A 20475-nucleotide genomic window follows, 5' to 3' on the forward strand; every position below is an offset into this window, starting at 1 on the left:
TAGTGCCAATTTTATAGTATTCCCAGGGAGACGAGAATCGAAAATTCAGAAAATGAAAATCACGAACATTCAAAGAATAAATGGAAGAAAAAATTTCAGAATTGATCAAAATTCAGAATAAAAGAAAGAATAAATTTCAGAATCGATCAAAATTCAGAATAAATGAAAGAATAAATTTCAGAATAAATGAAAGAACAAATTTCAGAATTGATCAAAATTCAGAATAAATGAAAGAATAAATTTCAGAATTGATCAAAATTCAGAATAAATGAAAGAATAAATTTCAGAATTGATCAAAATTCAGAATAAATGAAAGAATAAATTTCAGAATTGATCAAAATTCAGAATAAATGAAAGAATAAATTTCAGAAGTGATCAAAATTCAGAATAAATGAAAGAATAAATTTCAGAATTGATCAAAATTCAGAATAAATGTAAGAAATAATTTCAGAATTGATTAAAATTCAGAAGAAATGAAAGAATAAATTTCAGAATTGATCGAATTCAGAATAAATGAAAGAATAAATTTCAGAATCGATCAAAATTCAGAATAAATGAAAGAACAAATTTCAGAATTGATCAAAATTCAGAATAAATGAAAGAATAAATTTCAGAATTGATCAAAATTCAGAATAAATGAAAGAATAAATTTCAGAATTGATCAAAATTCAGAATAAATTGAAGAATAAATTTCAGAATTGATCAAAATTCAGAATAAATGAAAGAACAAATTTCAGAATTGATCAAAATTCAGAATAAATGAAAGAATAAATTTCAGAATTGATCAAAATTCAGAATAAATGAAAGAATAAATTTCAGAATTGATCAAAATTCAGAATAAATTGAAGAATAAATTTCAGAATTGATCAAAATTCAGAATAAATGAAAGAATAAATTTCAGAATTGATCAAAATTCAGAATAAATGTAAGAAATAATTTCAGAATAGATCAAAATTCAGAATAAATGTAAGAAATAATTTCAGAATTGATTAAAATTCAGAAGAAATGAAAGAACAAATTTCAGAATTGATCAAAATTCAGAATAAATGAAAGAATAAATTTCAGAATAAATGAAAGAATAAATTTCAGAATAAATGAAAGAATAAATTTCAGAATTGATCAAAATTTAGAATAAATGAAAGAATAAATTTCAGAATTGATCAAAATTCAGAAGAAATGAAAGAACAAATTTCAGAATTGATCAAAATTTAGAATAAATGAAAGAATAAATTTCAGAATAAATGCAAGAATAAATTTCAGAATAAATGAAAGAATAAATTTCAGAATAAATGCAAGAATAAGTTTCAGAATAAATGAAAGAATAAATTTCAGAATTGATCGAATTCAGAATAAATGAAAGAATAAATTTCAGAATCGATCAAAATTCAGAAGAAATGTAAGAAAAAATTTCAGAATAGATCAAAATCCACCAGTAAAGAAAACCCGGAATTGATTGAAATTCAGTATTAATGAGAGAGAAAAAATCCCAGAATTCATGAAAATTCCAAATTAATGGGAGAAAAATCCCAGAATTGATGAAAACTTACATTTAATGACAGAAAAAATCCCAGAATCAAATCATTTGGAGCCCAGACACCTTGACTAGTACCAGGAAAAAAAAAGCATATATTTTTGATATATGTAATATTTTTCACTTCTATTACCCGGGACCTCCCAAACCACGGGACATGGAGCCTTCGCACCTATTGCAAACCCCCAAGGGGCGGTTCTGGAGTCTACTGTAAATCATTTCGCAAAAAAAAATAAAAAAAAATAATAATAATTAAAATAGTTTTTTTTTCACATAGGGGCCGTTCAAGTATTACGTCATCATCGATGGGGGGGGGGGGGTTCCGATCTGCTGACTTTTGATGACAAGGGGGGGAGGGGGCGCTTGGATAATGCTTACGTCATCAACCACCCTTTATGAAAATATGAGTTAGGATTCAGAAGGGCAGAGCTGATGACGAAATTTTGCTGACGGGGCGGGGGTCAAAAACGGCTAAAAATTTGCTTACGTAATACTTGAACGGCCCCACACGAATAGAAAAAAATTGGTGGAAGAAAGATATGAATATTTTATATCCCCGTCATTCATAAAAAGATAAATTATGATTAATGAAAGACCAGAAAAAGAAAAATATTTTCTTTCCTTTCTATGGAAGTTGTTGGTCTAGTTTTTGTTTTTCTTTCCTCCGTTGGTGTCGGAAATTAGCGATTTGGCGATTGGCAACGCGAGCAGTTTTTCGCGCCCTACAGCTGATCGGACGCGCGCGCGCGCGCGTGTCGTCTGCTGGTGTGTCGTGTGCAAAAAGCAAGGGAGTGCTTTTTAAATAGACTCCGCGGCGGTGCCTCTGCCGCCACATGCATGCATGATGCTGCCGCAGCCGCTGCTGCTCGTCCGTGATGCTCGTCGGTGATACCCGTGCTATCGTTTAACTCGATTATTTTGTTTTAAAAAGAAAGAGAGCTATCTTTGGTGATACATATTATTGAGTTTAAGGGATTTCATTTCGCGTCATTGGATATGGCTCATAGTTACGTGAGTAAAAACTCCCTTTTTTTTTATTGTTATTATTGTATCAGATACATGACGAATTGTTTATTATTATCGCGACCGACTTGAGATAGACATTGACCTCTTAACGGGCTTCCTAAGGAGAATCCGCTAACGATAGCGTTTATATAAATATCAAAGGATTTATCTCCCCCCCCATCTCTTTTCGCGGAGGAAAATGGTGGTACTTTCGCAAACTTAATATACGGAAAGAAAAAAAAATTAAGGGGGGTAGGGGCTAAAGCATGACCCATGGGGGGTAAGGTTGATGGGTTGTAATTTTTTTTTCGATATAAATTCATTGTATTAGTGCCCATGAAACATCTGATAAAGAGGCCTGCGAAAGCCATTAGCCTAAGGGCAGGGCCGTCTTAGGAGCATCATGGGCCCCCGGGCCTAACTAGATCTCATTTTCGTGAGGCCCCTCTACTCTGAGACTCCCGGGCCGTGCCTGGGTGGGCCCATGCTTCGTAGGTGGAGATAGGCTTGGAGGTCTGGGAGGGGGGGGCACGATGATGTCAATTCATGTATACAATTATACATTAGATCAGTCGACTCCACCTTTGATGCCCCCGTATCTCTGCCCATGCCATGCGTTAAGACGGCACTGCCTAGGGGCCCTGCTGCAAGATGCCGGACCATAGGAGAAAGGTTCAATGATGCCTCGAAAGCATCGTGGAGCCTTCCTAAAATGATTTTTCTTGAGGTGTCCTAATTTACATGTGTGAATATCGAAAACGAGCATGCTTACTCTCAGAAATTTTTTTTTATCGGGTATCTCATTTTCATGAGGCTCTCGGGTCCATGTACAGGGCTTGTTTTTCATAGGGGTCCCATAGCTCCCATGCCCCCAATCCTGTAGTAGGGTCCCTAGGATGGGATAGTTGGCGGGGCCCCTGGTCAGATTTTTCACGAGTCCTTTGTAGGAAATTTATATCGCAAAAAAGTATATATGTATTTTTTTGTTTGCATCATGCCCAGTGGTGTATTTTTTGGGGGTGGGGGGGGGGTAGCTTAGCAGGCTTTGAACTTGCCCGGGGTGGCAAATTCGAGGAATGAGTAGCCGAGAGGATAGGCAAAATGGGAAAATAGTGGCAAAATTTTAGTTACCTCATAACCCTCAATAAATCCACTCTGCGCAAACAGCAAGGGACTGTGTTAGTGAGTGACCAAAAGTGACCTTTGTTTGAGAGTTTGAAAGCACACGAGTGAGAAAAAGAGTGACTTAGAGCATGAGTAATCATGTAAATGACCAAATAAGTAACATGCACAGCGAGTGTCGAAAACAGTGTACAAGCATGTGAGTAACCAAAACAGTGTGCAAGCACGTGAGTGACCAAGGCAGTGTGCAAGCACGTGAGTAATCAAAACAAGTACACAAGCCCATGAGTAATCAAAACAAGTGTACAAGCACATGAGTGACAAAAGCAGTGTGCAAGCATGTGAATGATTAAGAGTGATTTTAGAGACACAGGTATACTTTGTAGGAGGGAGACCCAACCCAGTGGGTTATAGCACAGGGTGGCAAATTCGAGGAAGGAGTAGTCAAGAAAATTAGACTAGAATTTCAGAAAGGGAAAAATTTGTGTAGCTCACAGGCAGCAAAACCATAAATGCACCTTTATCTGTGCCCTATCAACCCTTGTAAGGAGCTATTTTTTTCTACCCAAAATCAGCAACAAGATCAGCTTCTCGACCCATGGAACTGGGGTTTTTTCTCCGAAATTGGTGAAACCAGTAACACAATAAGGGAAAGAATACACTGAGTGCATCTATAACAGAACTGTAAGTGGATTTGTACCACCAAACCAGAACGTGGGCCTCACTCTGTACCAGAGAGAAAGTGGATTTGTACGACACCTCTAGGAAGCCCCTGCGAATCAAGTCTGGGTCTTATTGCTCAACAATCCCTGGCTGTTAGTGGATCTGTACAATCCATCTTGGAGGCCCCTGCTCTACAAAGGTTTTTTTCATTACTTTGCCCTAGATTGGGGGGGGGGGCTGCGTGATTCTTTTGAGTTGGCCCTAGTGAGCCCATTTGATTGATATAAGAAAAATGTTTGCCCCTCCCCCCCACCAAATGAGTGGATACACAGGCTACTTGAGTGGGAGGGATATCATAAAAGTGCGTATAATGGACCAGGGATGATAGTTCACCCCTTTAGGCCTGCCTACCTCCCTGTATCTAGCATCCCTTTCCCAACCTCTGTGATAAAAAAAATCTCCTTCATATTCTAACTGTGAAAAAAATGCTGCATTTGATGTGTTGATAAAAAAAAAATTTGAGCTTTTTTTCCCCCCCTTTTTTTGTCATGCATACATTTTCTCGATGTAAAATAAATTGACAATAATTATTCATAGTCAATTATTTAAATAGGTTAACACCCCTTGAAGTTTGTTGGGGGGGGGGCACCTTAAAGTGGTTTTACTGTAATCTTATCCAGGGCTGCTCTTATCAGACGTGGGGCCCGGTGCAAGAATAATTTTGGGACCCTCAGCCCCAATTTTATGTTTTGTGGGGGAGGGGAATTGGGCATCAAAAGATTCATGCATTATCACAGTTTTACAGGAATGCTGAAAAATATCCATCACCAGTGGAAAAAAATCCTAGAATTGTGATGAAAATTGAAAAGTAATGAGAGGGGAAAAAACCCAGAATTAAGATGAAAATTTAGAATTGAGATGAAAATTTAGAATTGAGAGAAAAACCTAGAATTGATGCGACGATAATTCTAGAATCAAATCAGTTGAATCTCCGACACCTTACTAACTATAGTTATTTTTTTAAACTTAATAATGTATATATATTTTCACTTCTTTTACATAGTTGTGGGGCCCTGGTGCTATCACACTTGTCACCCCTCCTTCTCCCAAGGGCTGTTGTGATCTTGTCAGATTGATGACACTTATCAAGCTGAACATGATCAACAAAATGCTCATTTATAAAAAAAATTTTATTGAAAAATGACTTATCAGTAATTGTTCTATGAAATGCATAGTTATTACTCTATTTTTTTCTTCTCCTTCCAGAGATTTTCCGAAACTCCTGCTGGATGAAAGCATGGATCAAAGTGTGTGAATAAGGTCTTCCATAAAAGTTCCTAATAGACAATTTTGGCCTTTCACAGAAAAAAAAATCATTCAAGCTGTTTGGATCATTTTTGGATACATTTGAATCATATTGACAATCATCATGGGAAGGTATACAGGAAAGAAGTGTCGACTCATGAGCATGTTTGCATTAACTACAGGGTATTTTCTGGTGGAAATATCTGTGGGTTATGTAACGAACTCTATGGCTTTGGTGGCTGATTCGTTCCACATGCTTTCGGATGTCATAGCACTCATAGTTGCATTTATGTCTGTCAAGGTAAGTTATGGGCATTCATTACACTTATATTGTATTTTACAATGAAGTTCCTTTATTTTCACATATTTTTCCTGTTTGAATGCATGAAGTTAATTTGAGATTTCAGCTGATATCACATTTATTTAATTTATTTTATCAATAGGGACATGCAACTTTTAAGTTATAGCAGTTAGTTGCTTTCAATCTTTCATGCTTCGAGTATTCACTGCAAATATGTAGGAGACTTGAGAATGTACTCAGAAATGTGCAAGGAACCTGTATTGAGTTGTCCCTAAAATGTGCAAAGGGAGTGCATTGAATAATCTTAAAAAATGTGCCAGAAAGCATGCAGTGAGCATCCTCAGAAATGTGCAAGAAGAGTGCATGGAGAAGCCCTCAGAAATATGTGAGGAGATAGCATTGAGCACCTTTGAAACAAAAAGCATGCAAGTAGTTGAGTACTCTCAGAAATGTGCAAGGAGTATACACTAAACACCCTTAGAAATGTGCAAGGATCATAAATTTAGTATCATTGTGGGCTGAGCATCCTTGGAACAAGAAGCGTGCGCTGATCATCCTTGGAACAAGAAGCGTGCGCTGAGCACCCTTGGAAAAAGACAATGCATTAAGGACCCTGAGGAATGTGCAAAGAGCATGTAAATTTGTAATGGTGCTCAATAGAAATGTGCAAGGGGAGCATGCATTTAGTACCCTTAGAAATGTGCCGGAAGCGTGCATTGAGCAGCCCTCAGAAATGTGCAAGAAGAGTGTCCCCAAAGCACAGAAAATGATCAAAATTTGTGGCATGTGAAGGGGGCACATTGAACAGCCTTCAAAAATGTGCAAGGAGTGCCCCAAAGCAGAACATGGCCGAAATCTGGGACGTATGTCAGAGCAATCAGTGCTACTGCAGAGCAATGTGGAAGAATTTTAAGAAAAATGTAAAAAGCACTATTAGAATTTTTACCGCAGAACATTTCCAGTCAGCCAAGGGCTAGTTGCAGAACAATGCAAAACATTATTTTGTGGGGGGAGTGTATTGAGCACCCCTTAGAACAAGAAGCATGCAGCGAGTATCCTCAAAAGTACAAGGGGAATACATTGAGCACCCTGAGGAATGCAAGAAGTGTGTATTGAGTATTGTAAGAGGTGAACTCTGCAAATACATAGGATGCACGCATTGTGTCATACCTCTAAAAATATATCAAATGTGTGCATATTCCTAGAAATTTATGTGTATGAAGCATGATTATGCACTCTTAAAAATGTGCAGAAGCATGCAAGCTGAAATGGGGAAGGGGGGGATTCATTGGCTTGCTTATCCCTAGCATTAACAATGGGGGGGGGGGGGGTAAATTGATATATGCTATCATCACTATCTCAACCCCCCCCCCCCCCACACACACACATTCCACCATCATTATGTCCTAAATTTTTGTAGACAAAAAAAAGTGTGATATACTGATGAAAAACTGTGTAATGCACGACTTTACCTAGGTTCTAACATAAAATTTTTAATTGTTTTCAATAAGAGGCATAAAATATTTGAGTGTTCATTATAACAAGGTAGGTGTAACAATGGGGGGGGGGGGGGCTGCTGTCCAAGGAGTCAGTCAAAATAATGTTCAACTATACAGTAGCAGAATGTTTTGAGTGACTATTCAGATTTCCTCTTATAAGCAAACCTTTGACCTGAAATCTGTATTTTTTTTACCAAACGTATAATTCAGTGCATCGTCATTGTTTCTGGCACGTACCACTGATCATAACAATTCCCATAACTAAATCCCTACTACTAAATATTACTTGGAGTCAAGGGCATAGCGAAGGGAGGACTTGTGTTCTGACCCCCCCCCCCGAAATGTGAGAAAATGACCGAAAAAAAGGAAAAAGATGGCCAAATCTATTGTTCTATCACTTTGGTCCCTCCCGAACGAAATTTCTGACTACGCCCCTGCTTGTAGTGCATAGACATTTCACTTAAAGTAATGCAGTAATGCATTCACATTACCTTCATGTGATATTTTTCACTGTGCTTTGTTGACTCAAATGATTGTAACAGATCATATAATATCAATAGTTTTTTTACAATTTAAAAACTTGAATATATATATATATTTATTTTTTTATGGTTTTGATAACAGATGTCGCCAAAAAAGTGGTCTAAGAGTACTTTCGGTTGGGCGAGGGCCGAAATTCTAGGAGCTCTAGTCAATTCTGTCTTCCTTATTGCGCTGTGTTTTTCTATATTTGTGGAAGCCCTGAAGCGTTTCTACCAACCAGAAGAAATACATGACCCAGTGTTGATTCTCTATGTAGGAAGCTTTGGCTTGTTAGTAAACATCATTGGATTATTCCTTTTTCACAGTAAGTTTCCATATTGTTCATATGCATGGCATAAGTTTGATAATGAGCATAGATATTATGTATATCGTTCTTGACTATTTACTGTGTTGTTATTATTTACTTGAATCTAACATGTAAGTTCTTAATCCAAAATCTAACTTGATTATCTTAATAATGCACGTAATAATGTAATTATCATTTGACTACAAATTGACAAATGATACAGTTGCAAATGCTTTTTGATGAAAATGGTTGTTTGCTTGCAGGTCATGGACACAGTCATGGTGGTCATGGTCATTCAAAGCATCACAATCTCCCAACCCTCGAAGAAGTCATGTCGCAAGAGGATATTAATGATAATAAAGGCAATTTCCAGCTTCCTCAGTTCACACCACCTACCAAAGAAAATGGCAAAGATGTCAAGGAGAAAAAATCAGCAGGTACAGTTTCAATAGGGGAAATGATTTATTTTATTAATATAATTAGAAGAAGCTTCTTTGCAGATATTACACAAAATCATGGACTTTTATACATAACAAATTTACAGGATTGGATCTATTCTTGGCATGAAGCAAAGATTGAGCCGTCATAGTGCACAATGTCTGGAAAGGTGGTGTCATGATTGTTGTATTATAAGCAGTATTTTTTTCTACAATCAGGTGGATGTTTTAAGAATTACGAAGTTTAATGAAGAATCCATGTGTTGAATGAACACAGGGGGTTGCCTCAGTAACCAAAATTCTAATTTTATTCCCAAAGAATGCAGCGAAAATTTTTTTCTAGGATTTCTTGGTCTAGCACAGTGGCTCCCAACCTTATTAAGCCACACCCCATCAGAGTATCTCTGAAATCCTGATGCCCCTCATCAGAGCCCTAAGTAGAACTTTTGCCTCCTCACCCATGAAACATCACGATTCCATACAAAGTTTTTTGTGTTACATAAAAACCTTATGTTTTTGTTTTTCAATAGCGAATTTATACATAAATGTTCTGTGACAATTCCTGTATAATGTAGATTCATTCCTTGAATACACAACTTCGGTAAAAAAGGGCCTTGGATTGCTGGAATGCATAGATATACACGCTAAGCAAAATAAAAAAATGAAAGTTTTCGTTAACGGGGCTGGGGGGGGGGGAAAGAGTTGTTTCACCCTAGTATCGGGACTAGTTGTTGCAGCCATGAAGACGCCCAATTTTTTCTTTAGATGAAAAGCAGTCCATTTGCTTTTCATTTGTATACTATGAGGTATCTGATATGTCATTTCGATGCAATCTTCGAAATTTACATACAATCTGAAGATTCTGAGACGGCAATTTTTCAAAAATTTGAGTTTAATACATAACATTTCCCTCGACAATGACAGAAGTTTAAAGTAAATTGTCACATTCCGATCACAAGCAAAGAAAAATCAAAATTTGTAATAGCATCCATTGTGCAGTGAAAAATCTAGTCTAAACTTTTGAGACTAACCAAACTAACAAGTCTATTATAAAGACTATCCCAGTGATTGTGACCTCACGTGAAAACAGACTTATACCTTACTCCATCCATAAAATTTTTCATCGCCACTCCCCTTAAGAACAAAAAGATATATATATTTGCAACCAATGTTTACTTGATTAACACACTTAATTTTTTGTTATTGCTCAGCAGTTTCAAATGTTTCATGAATTCCTGATGAATTAACCTTTTGGAATGTTATTTTGCAACAGCATCTAGTACACAGATGAATATGAGAGGAGTCTTCCTGCACGTACTGGCTGATGCACTGGGTTCGGTTATTGTGATAATTAGTGCCCTAATTGTCTGGTTGACTGACTGGAAATACAGAGATTATGTGGACCCTGCGCTAAGGTATGTGAAATTTTTCTCAAACTCGTTAAATTATGAATCATTGGAATGTACAGGGAAGTATATTTTCCATAAAAATACTATTGCTGCTATTAATTATAGCGGTGAACCCAAATACAATGAAGTCTCATGAAAACGTGGAAAAACATTCGCCATATCTGATGTTCATTATAATAGATCAGAGATAAATACCACAGTTAATGAGAGGAATCCACTTAAATTAGTGTTAGTCAGCATATGATCTGCAAAGATGTAACAGGTGGTCTTAGGACCAACTTTTTTTTTCAAATTCAATTTATTTTATTTGTTAATTGATAATAAATAAATTGAAAATTTAATTATAATAAATGTCAAAGGCGAGTTGTTGATATATTGATAGGTTGTTCAGAGCTTTTAAATGATTCTTAAAATATTTTGGGAATCTGTGAGTAAACATTGACTGAAGCAAGGGAGCCAACGTCGGCAAAAAGTTTAAGAATCACGGCTGTTAGTGGTCCGTTAAACTTTTACTGGTATTTCAATGGTCATGGGATTCACAAATACTGAGAAACGCTCTAACATAAACGAAACTGTGGTTATGACGTCCCTTTTTATTTGTGTAGTTCTGGGAATGAATAGAACCAGTACTATCTACAGCTAAAGATAGCTATCTATCTATTGATGGCACTGACAGAACACGTACCCATAGCGTTTCTCGGAATAGTATAGTAGTACTTAACGTACTGATTTTTTTCTGAAAAATAACTGATTTCATGGAACTTAATCCTATCAAAAAAATTTGCTAAAAACTTTGCTATATCCGATATTCATACATATCATTAAAAAAATAAACTAATACTTCATAGTATTCAATTTCATTTTCAAGCTGGCTGAACTCTATTATTGTTGCCACTGTGCTGTGATGACTTTCTATTGTAATATGTAGAGCTTTGTCTCACAGAATTTAACCTGGTGATCGTGTGAAGTTGGTTTTTCCACTTAGAGGAGTAAAAGCGAGCCTTCAAGAAGGGAGAGGTTTTGCTGTAACCTGCAGCAGGTCCCCAAACACTAAATTGAATTTATTATGTTATGGGTGGATAAATATTTTGTGGTCTTTATGAGAGTTAGATTATTTCTAGGGAGAGGTTTGGGCAAGGTGCTAAACATACAATTAAAATTATTTTTTTTAAAAACATAGTCAAACTTTGATATTTTATAATGCTTCCAACTAATGATTGTATATAGTGGCCCCTTCCCTCATTCTTTACTAGACTGTTGCCATAAACAGATACAGGTTATTCAAAAGTTCAAAAAAAGTAAGGGCAAATTTCAGAGGGTATGCCAAAGTCCCATCCTGCATTATATTCAAAGTGCATACCTCTGAGCAAGAAAGTTAAATTGAAGAGGGTGTATTAGTAGTGTTATTTTAACAAGAATCAAATCCTTTTAATTTCTTTCAGTGTCTTGATGGTGTGCCTGATAATGAACTCTACTTGGCCATTGCGTAAGTGACAAAAGATTTTTCATTGTTTTAAAATGGAACCACTGACCAGATAACTGGCTAAATCTCGAGGGAGGCAAAGAATTGAATTTAGGCTTTATCATAGTAATCTGCCACAAAATGTTTCTCAAGTTCCACTTCTTTGTATTTTCAGTACCCATGCTGAATCGGGGCACCACTCAAATGCAGAGATAAAACAGAAAATGCTTTTATAATTAGCGCATGCAGCACCTCTAAAGTGCTGAGACATACTGTTTGGGAATCACTTACGTATATAGTAAAACCCCATTTATAGGACTTATTTTTATAACTTCACTTTCATACAACGTTTGGCACCGGTTGCAATTAATTCCTAAACATTTTAATGCTAAAATATTTCATTTATATATCCCACAACCTCAATTACACATTTTTATTTTGACTCAAACTCAAAACTTCGATAAAAAATATCATTTTTGTCAATTGAGTTTCTCCCCTTTATGTTCCTCAATGTTATTCCTGAATCATTGAAAATCTACTGAGACGCGTACAGATGCCAATTCCCAGATGTAAAAAATCTATAGTTTATCATGTGATGACATATTTCACATCAAAGAAAACATGTCTCATAAATAAAAGGGAAATCCCAGGATTTTTTATTTATTTATTTTTATTCCAATGGCTGACCATATATAAATGACGTTTTCGCTGGACACATTTTTCCTCAGGCCCGATTTTTTAGCAATAATTGACAACTTTGCTAGCTTATGGCATCATATTTGGTGACAATTACTGATTTCCCACATTTTCCCTGAGAAAACGTGGTCAGCCTGGAATTACAGGGACTGAAGGAATATTTTCATTACGGGGGTTTCTCCATTCAAAGGAAGCACAATTTGAGGACTTTTCCTTGAAGATAAAAAAAATTGGAAGAATTTAATTTCCGACTGAAAGATAAGGCTGAAAAATCAGGCCTCTGGGTAAATCAGAAGCATTGGCGCCTAAGGAGATGTTTGAGAAGGTGCTGGTCTGAAAATGAGAAAGATGTGTGATATTGGTTTACCTTTCATTTCTAGTCACATTTCTGTTGGTTGTATCTTGCTAGCTGGCTGTGTCGATTCAGCTATTCCTAATGTCGAGAAAACAAAAAAAGCTTCCTTTTCTGGAAAGTAAACTGAACATTTTAGGAAATTTTGACAATAATTCTGGATCTACGAAAAAAGAGACCCTTGTGAAAGAATTGAATATCCCGAGTCACTTTTGAAGATTGTTGTGTAAAAGCTTAACAAAAATAAATCTTTAAATAAAATCTATAGCTTGGGAATAATCTTAAATCTTAAATCCAAAGGTAAAATCACCTTTATTATGTTTTTTTTTTTGAAGAATTCAAGTTCATGATTCCCCCCCCCCCCCCCCCCCCCCCACCCAAGTACGGAGATTGTTATTTTTGATAATTTCGTTATAGATCATTATTTAGATTTAGATCATTTTGAAGTCTGAAAATGAAATAAAAAATTTTAATCTTTGATAATTTGGGGGTGAGGTGGTGTTTCTTCGAATTGAAAACCTTTCAGTTACGCTTGTTTTCTCTCTGCATTTACTATATGAGATGGGGAACAAAGTTCTTGCCAGAAATTCGGCAAAAAAGATACAGAAAAGAAAAAGCAAGAAATATCTTTTCGGAAGAAAGTCATAGAAGATTGTTCCCAGGTGATCCCCCCCAGACAAACAATATGACCACCTTGTGTGTATCAGTGTGTGCGTGCATCTGGCAACCTGTTTTGCTTTTACACTAGGCAATTTCCAACTGGATTGTCCATAGTAGAAACAGTATCCTACTGTTCTGGCACTTACAGTGGATTCTCCTAAGACAGAATTTATTGCAGTCGCAGCCCTGAAAGCACAAAGTTTGGATTTTCAGAAGAACCAAATGATGTGACAAATTTTAGATTTTTCAACAGGCATTTTACACGTCTTATATTACACCTAAAAGTTAAAAATTTTGTATACTACTAGAACACACTTTAACGTTTCCAAAACAACCGTGGTTATGCAAATTAGACTGTAAACATGACTACTGCAGCTTGTCTGGCGCTACCTATCATTTCTAGCGAGAACTTTGTTCCCCACCTAATATAACATTTTGATGCAGCTTTTTTGAATGCTGTATAAATAGATATATAAAGCACATTTCTTGAAAATATATCTGGTGAGATATATCTATTTCTCATAAACCAAAATTCCACTACATATTTCTCAAAGGTAATTTTTATCTTTCAATCTCATCCATAGTGAGAGATTCAGCGATGATCTTATTGCAGACAGTGCCAACTCATATTCAAGTCGATTATCTCCAAAATAAACTTTTACATGAGGTAAGGAAAATTTTTTAATGTGTAGAGCAGCGATTCTCAACCTTTTTTGACCCACAGAGCCCTTTCCAGTATATAATTTTTATGATGGAGCCCTGTAGGCCTATTTTTTATTTATTCAAAAATATTAAATTTTTTTTTCAAATTTACGGTTTTTTAAAATTTTTCTCGAGCTGCTGCGGGTCCCCTGGGACTCCAGAGCACCGGTTGAGAATCGCTGGTGTAGAGATATCTCGGGTAATGAAGATAATGCTTACCGGAATCACAGACAGCCCAAAATTTCAGTATATGTATCATAAAACACTAAGAAGCACTGTAAAAGATGCAAATACCTTGGTTAATGAACATCTCAGCTCATGAAGATTTATTTCAACGTTTTTCTCCCTCGGCTAACAAACATTTTCATTAGAAATGCGTGCATGCGCTAACACAAAACAGCCCATCATGAGCAAGTTTTCGTGTCAATCAAAATTTAACTGAGTCAGATTATTTATTTCTACCTCAGAATTGCTTTCCAGATACCTCCTTTCAGAAAGATCTTGAGTAATATGTAAAATAACTTCTTAAGCTGAGAGAGAAAATACATTTTAATAAAAAGGGGAAAAAAGCCTTGAACTTGAATGGTTTCAGCATATACAGTGACTTAATACCAAACGGAACATTTTAGGAACTCATCTTTTCCATATACATGTGTGGGTGAGAGAGAAACGAAATGACCATATAGCATATCACTTCACACACTTTTTCTTTCCCATTATGGCTCATTAATTAGACTGCATAGTGTAAAAATGAAAGATATGAGCGGTATCTCATCTTACTATAAATTCTTCATCCAATTGCGAAGTTGTTTATCTCAGCCCTCAGTTAGTATTCATATTTTCTGCAGTTCTTCTCAGCAATTTTTTGAAACTTATCTTTGTTTTTTTTTGTTTCTAGAACGAATGAACCAATTTTCCATAGAAACCTATGGAAAATTGTGTTTCGGGTATCGAAGATTATTCCGAAATTATATCTCCATTAGCCGAGGTAACACCATACTGATCGAAGTACAGAGACAACTGAGATAAAACTTCATGATTGGATGAAGGAGAAGGAAGATGCAAAACTGGACATCTTTTTATTTTACACAATGTAGTCGAGTTCGTGAGCTGTAATGAAAATTTTAAGCTAGCTGATGTGATTCGGAAAGGAAATTCAACTAACTGACACTCTCAGGGAATTGAACCCACATCCTATTGTATGTTGGGTGAGCACGCTAGACCACTATGCTACAGAAACAACAAACCTCTTTCCTTAGAAAGTAGTCCCATTCAGTGCATATAAGCTGTAAGGAAAGAAGTTTGTTTTTCTTCTGTAGCTTGTTGGTCTGGCATTCCACCAGAAAGTGAAGAGAAGTGGGTTAGATTACCTGCAGAGGCAGTTAAATTTTCTTTCCTGAATTTGTCTTCACATCAGCCAGCTGAGAAAACCTTCATATAAATAGCGGAGAGTAACACCTTCAGATAAGTCACCATCTAAAGGCAAAAATGCCAAAGTATGTGAGTTGTTGGTTGAATTAGGTCTGTCCATCCATGTACGGTCTTGTAAAGTGCACATAAGCTCACAGGAAAGACATTCATTGCTTTTATAGCATTGTGGTCTAGCATACTCGCCTGATATGCGAGAGGATGTAGGTTAGATTCCCAGTAGAGGCAGTTGAATTTCCCCCCCCCCCCGAATTCATCTGCGTGTCAATCAGCTGGTAATCTTAGCATATTTATTATATTTACAGATAGATGGTGTTCTGGCTGTTCATGAATTTCACGTGTGGCAACTTGCTGGGGAACGAATTATCGCATCAGCCCACATACGCTGTCACAATTTGGGTGATTATATGCAAATAGCAGAAAGAGTCAAGGAGTTTTTCCACAATGAAGGCATCCACTCAACAACGATACAGCCCGAATTTGTCAATGAGGTATAAATGAGATGATCATGATTGATTATTCTAGGTCTTTTAGAAATATTTCTGATTGAGCTAATTTTATTCACTTTTCCTGTTCTCTTATAGCTTGGCGAAAACAAAGAGAACTGCGTCCTCGATTGTCCGCCAACTACAGATTGTGTATCGCAAACTTGTTGCGGTAAGCTGAAGGAAGATGAGAAATCACTCCAGAACTCTCCATACCTCAACGGCAGCCTGCCACAGATAGCAACGTCCAATACCAGCCTTGACAGCGAACACAAGTCCATGGAAAAGCTTCAGAAAACTTGAGTTAAAAAAAACTGCAGTTCGAAACTAGAGATCGAGGCGGGGGGGTGACTGCAAACCGTTGCTGAAAGCTTCTGAAGGCAGCTTTTTTCTCCTCCTCGCTGCTTTGAGCGTTGACTTTTTTAAGAGTTCTCCACACAAGTAGTGATTTTTTGTAGACAAATTTACAGTGTGGGACAAAGAAAACTGTGATTGTATATAGAGCGATTTGATGAAACACGAATATTAGAAACACAAGGGAAAAAACTTTAGAGTGAAAATGTATAGTTTTGCTACGCGTTTTAACAGCTTGGCTATATTTTTTGAATGGCTATTTATATGATTATAATTTATGTATGTTATCGTTGCCAGCAAAATTTAGAGCTCTATCATCGAGAAATGCACAAATTATTGAAAATACAAATCTTTTTCTTAAAAAATGAAACATTGATTATATTGTACAATGATTTTTTATACGTTATTTGCACCATTTTGGACCTAATTTTTCGAATGCAAATCAAAACCGCTCGCACTTACCCGTCCACATTAACTCAATTAACACGAAGCCAATGGTAATTAATATTAAAGCCAAAATGTAATTTTATTTCCCTCTTCCTGTGAACATCGTTTTCGCTCAGGAAAAGATTTTCTACTTACCAGAATGAATACATATTTTTTGACTGCAAATTTATCCATACCAGGCCAAACCGAGCAAACTTGAAATGTATATTTCTGTAATTTTTTCAAATAAATTTTGGTAGAACATAATCCATAAATACTCAACCCATAGCTCGCAGGCTAAATATGGCTTTCCAGCAAGCTGAAATTACAGATCATTTCATTGTTTTGGCCCATGACTCCTCCTCTTCCCCCCCACAACTTCATGGGCCGAGATTTTTTTATGGGCTGCAGGGCATTTTTTTGCCTCGTTCATAAATTATTCATAGTTAAAAACACACAGGATTCATCCTGCATCACCCACCCCAATTTTATGGTGTGGAGCACACCACGACCTGTAACAAAAGCATCCAAGTGGCTCGCAACATGTTTTCAAGTAACTTTAAGGGTCTGTTCTACAGGCCGCTTTAAAACATGTGGCACATGGTTAGGTGAATGGACATAATCAGACAAGTACAAATCACCATACAAACCATGCCTGAAACTTGGGTGGTTAAGTGCGGGGGCCATGGTTGGTCTGGAGGGTTATTAAGTGCTAGAGGGCTGTACATGCTGCATCATGAAATGATGCACAGAAAGAAAGAATACAGATTCAAAGGAAAATGCTTTATTTAACAACCAACTTACTATATATTGCGGTCATCAACAGGAGCATCCTTTGCACCAGAGCAAAGGTATTTCTCTAAGGTTCCTCCTCCCCATACCAGACATGTTTAATTTCAAAAGTTTTCACAAAATCTAAACTTCACAAGGCATGCATTAAGACAGCACTGTCAACGAAATATAGTGACCACTGAAAACACCATGCATGTCTCGTATGGTACCAACAGCTACAGAAACCCAATTCTTGCAAACAAGTTATGTCTGCCTTTTGATTCATCCATCTCACCTGCGATCTGCAGCACAAATGAAGACTGCTGTTGTACCGTATTTATTGCGTTTTCCTGGGAAACGCACTATACTGCTTAATCTCTACATAGGTAGTTGTATGGTTATTTGGGCTTGTCCAGTTGTGCTCTATTCCCCCCACAACATACATGGCATAAGTTTAAAAACATTCTGTACAGAAGGTTGAGCAACCCTTGACTTAATCGGATAGCACAAATATCTGTTTCAGCGATATGAGCAATAAAAGGCCTTGAATCTGCTTAACACTGGGCAAAAACATTCTACATATTTAGCAAGGAATCCCTTTATAGTGGAATAGCTTTTATAACTGTATATACGTCACGGTAAAAGCCAGAAATATAGGTATCGTTATTAATACATTTTTTTTACAACACAGGCTTGCATCATTCAGATAACTTGAACCAACTAGCGATTTTTATTGATATGATTTTAACTAATAATTACACTGCTCAACACATTTCATTCTCAAAGATACTTCAGTGATTTTAGGGTATACTACTGATTCTTAAAATTTGGGATTGGTTTTGTCAGATCGGCTTTTGAGATAAAGTGAAAATTAAATTTCAATACCACCATGTGTAACATACAGATCACATTGTTGTGTGTATTCATTATCCCAAAAACTATAGTCAATCTGATGAAACCAATGCCAAATCCGAAATCAGCAGCCACAATATACCCTAAAACCATCAAGTTTCCCCTTTACAATATTTTTCTTTAACTTGATATATTAATCAATAGTTGAATCCCATTATAGCGGAAATATCTTTTTAACGAACACTCTTCTAATCCCCAGATAAGTGTACATAGGAACAATACAAAAATCTGTAATTACTGTATAACGGAATTTTTTGTTACAATGAAGTGATTTCTTCAGTCTCTTGAAATTTGTAACGGATTTGCCTGTATATCAAGCACTAAGTAATAACGAAAAATATTCTTGTAAAAATCATTAAAAAAGAACTGGTTTTTCAATTGGTTTGGTAAAAGCCAAGAGCAGAAATGTACCAAACAATGGTTAACTGTTATTGGTTCAAGAACTTTTACCAGTTTTTGGGTATTTATCGATTACACACGCTTTTTTAGTTATGCTTTATTGTAAAAAAATTGTATTTTATATATTGCTCTACGTTTGTTAGCTGAAGGAAAACATCTATTTATACGTTTTGGCCAGTTCATTTTTTACCGGAAACTTGTCACAAATGAGCTCAAAGCTCTTTTTTTTGTATCTAAGTTTTTTTTTTTAATTGTTTGTAAATTTCGTTTTGTATAGATTTTTTTTTAAAGTCTCCTAAATAAACGTTAACTCAGGCATCCATGTGTGAATTATATTTTCCATGTTGATAAATCCAAGGCACCTATGAAGAAGAGCGGACTCATCGTCTGTATTTGAAAAAAGTTCGGTTAGGCTACAACTGGTTCTCAACTTTTTTTACTCTATAATAATGTGGCAGAGCCCTGTTCTTTTTTTAAATCAGATGCACTTATTTTATTGTCCTAGAGTGTTTCGGAAAGGTGCACGGGTTGAGAACTCATTGCCAGTATGTGACAAACTGATCTTTACTACCACTTGGAGAGTACTCAAGATAAGCAGAAACTCTTAACTTTCTTAGTTTTGAGCAGGAAGCGAAATATTCTATGGCGTGAGGGAAAATCTTGCACATCACACCTGGATTTAGAGTGACCCAGACAACAAGGGACTAGTTCAGCGGGTGATCAGCCAAACAAGTGACCAAGAAAGTGTGCATGCACATGCCTGAGGGTGGTATTCAGACGGTTGAAACTATAGTCACAATTTTTGGATAAGAGATTGGTTAGAAACCTGAATTTAACCAGTGTTGGATCACTGGTTAAATTCAGGTTTCTAACCAATCCCTTATCCAAAAATTGACTATAGTTTAAAACCTGTCAGTGAATACCATCCTTAGAGAGCAAGGGTGTGACCAACCAAGAGTTTACAAGTATGTGACTGACCAAAAGACTTGGTCAGCAAGCAGTCAAGAGTGACTAAGGAACTGAAAGCATGCGTGTAACCAAAACAGTTCTCAACTTTCACTGACTTTCCTTTTAGTATATGATCTCTGGCAGAGCCTTGTAGGGTTTTTTACTGATTTACAATAGAACTTCAATTATTTACAAGCGGCTTGACTGTGCTTTGAAAATTTCACGTTTTTTTTTCTTATCCGTGTCGGTTTTTTATTGGTTATGCCAACATTGGCTTAAAGCTTGCCAGTATTGATGAATGTTCAGCTTTGTGATGGGGTACCCCTTATAGGACAACATATGTACGGGATGATTATAAAAAAACTATCCCGACATATGGGCCCCAGACTATCATACCATTCACAGAAACTAAATGAAATTTTGGCATAAGGTATTTTGAGGTATGCGCTCAAGAATGATATGGAAAACTACAGTGAGAAAATTTCGAAAATATCAAATGGCAACACCAAGTTTTTTGTATTGGAATGGCACCTGTAGCACGAAAATACCCGGAGCTAGGCAAGGAAAAAGGACTTTGCCGTGCACCAGAGCATTAATGTTCGTTTCATTCGTCACACCGTTTCTTCGGCTGAGATCCCAGCCTGATTAGTCCTCCACAAGGTCATGTGGAAAATTTGTGAAACACAATAAAATGCTTTATTTTATGCTGCTTCTCTGTCCTTATTGGGCGTCCTCACTTTTAGCCTATCTACCGCCAGTGATTTTCATGCTACAGTTGC

General features: G+C 36.4%; 1 protein-coding gene across 1 annotated transcript; it reads left to right on the top strand.

Moving 5' to 3' along the window:
• Window positions 1-2248: 2248 nt before the first annotated feature.
• LOC149071654 (proton-coupled zinc antiporter SLC30A1-like) lies at window positions 2249-19066 on the top strand. The gene is made up of 9 exons (XM_089247612.1): window positions 2249-2542; window positions 5588-5927; window positions 8051-8273; window positions 8519-8692; window positions 9966-10107; window positions 11544-11587; window positions 13856-13938; window positions 15707-15892; window positions 15986-19066. The coding sequence occupies exons 2-9, from the start codon at window positions 5751-5753 to the stop codon at window positions 16187-16189; spliced, it is 1233 nt and encodes a 410-aa protein (XP_089103738.1). The 5' UTR covers window positions 2249-2542; window positions 5588-5750; the 3' UTR covers window positions 16190-19066.
• The last annotated feature ends 1409 nt before the right edge of the window (window positions 19067-20475 follow it).

This window comes from Pholcus phalangioides, unplaced genomic scaffold (genome assembly GCF_987345545.1).
Source record: "Pholcus phalangioides strain wild (caught in Gottingen) unplaced genomic scaffold, Ppha-v1.0 ptg000018l_1, whole genome shotgun sequence".
NCBI classification, from domain to species: domain Eukaryota; kingdom Metazoa; phylum Arthropoda; class Arachnida; order Araneae; family Pholcidae; genus Pholcus; species Pholcus phalangioides.

What these genes read in the sequence shown, in the direction of transcription:
- LOC149071654 (XM_089247612.1), top strand. Translation starts at nt 5,751, where the DNA reads ATGGGAAGGTATACAGGAAAGAAGTGTCGACTCATGAGCATGTTTGCA. An exon ending in TATGTGGACCCTGCGCTAAG is followed by an intron (nt 10,108 to 11,543) that starts GTATGTGAAATT and finishes AATTTCTTTCAG; the next exon opens with TGTCTTGATGGTGTGCCTGA. An exon ending in AAAATAAACTTTTACATGAG is followed by an intron (nt 13,939 to 15,706) that starts GTAAGGAAAATT and finishes TTATATTTACAG; the next exon opens with ATAGATGGTGTTCTGGCTGT.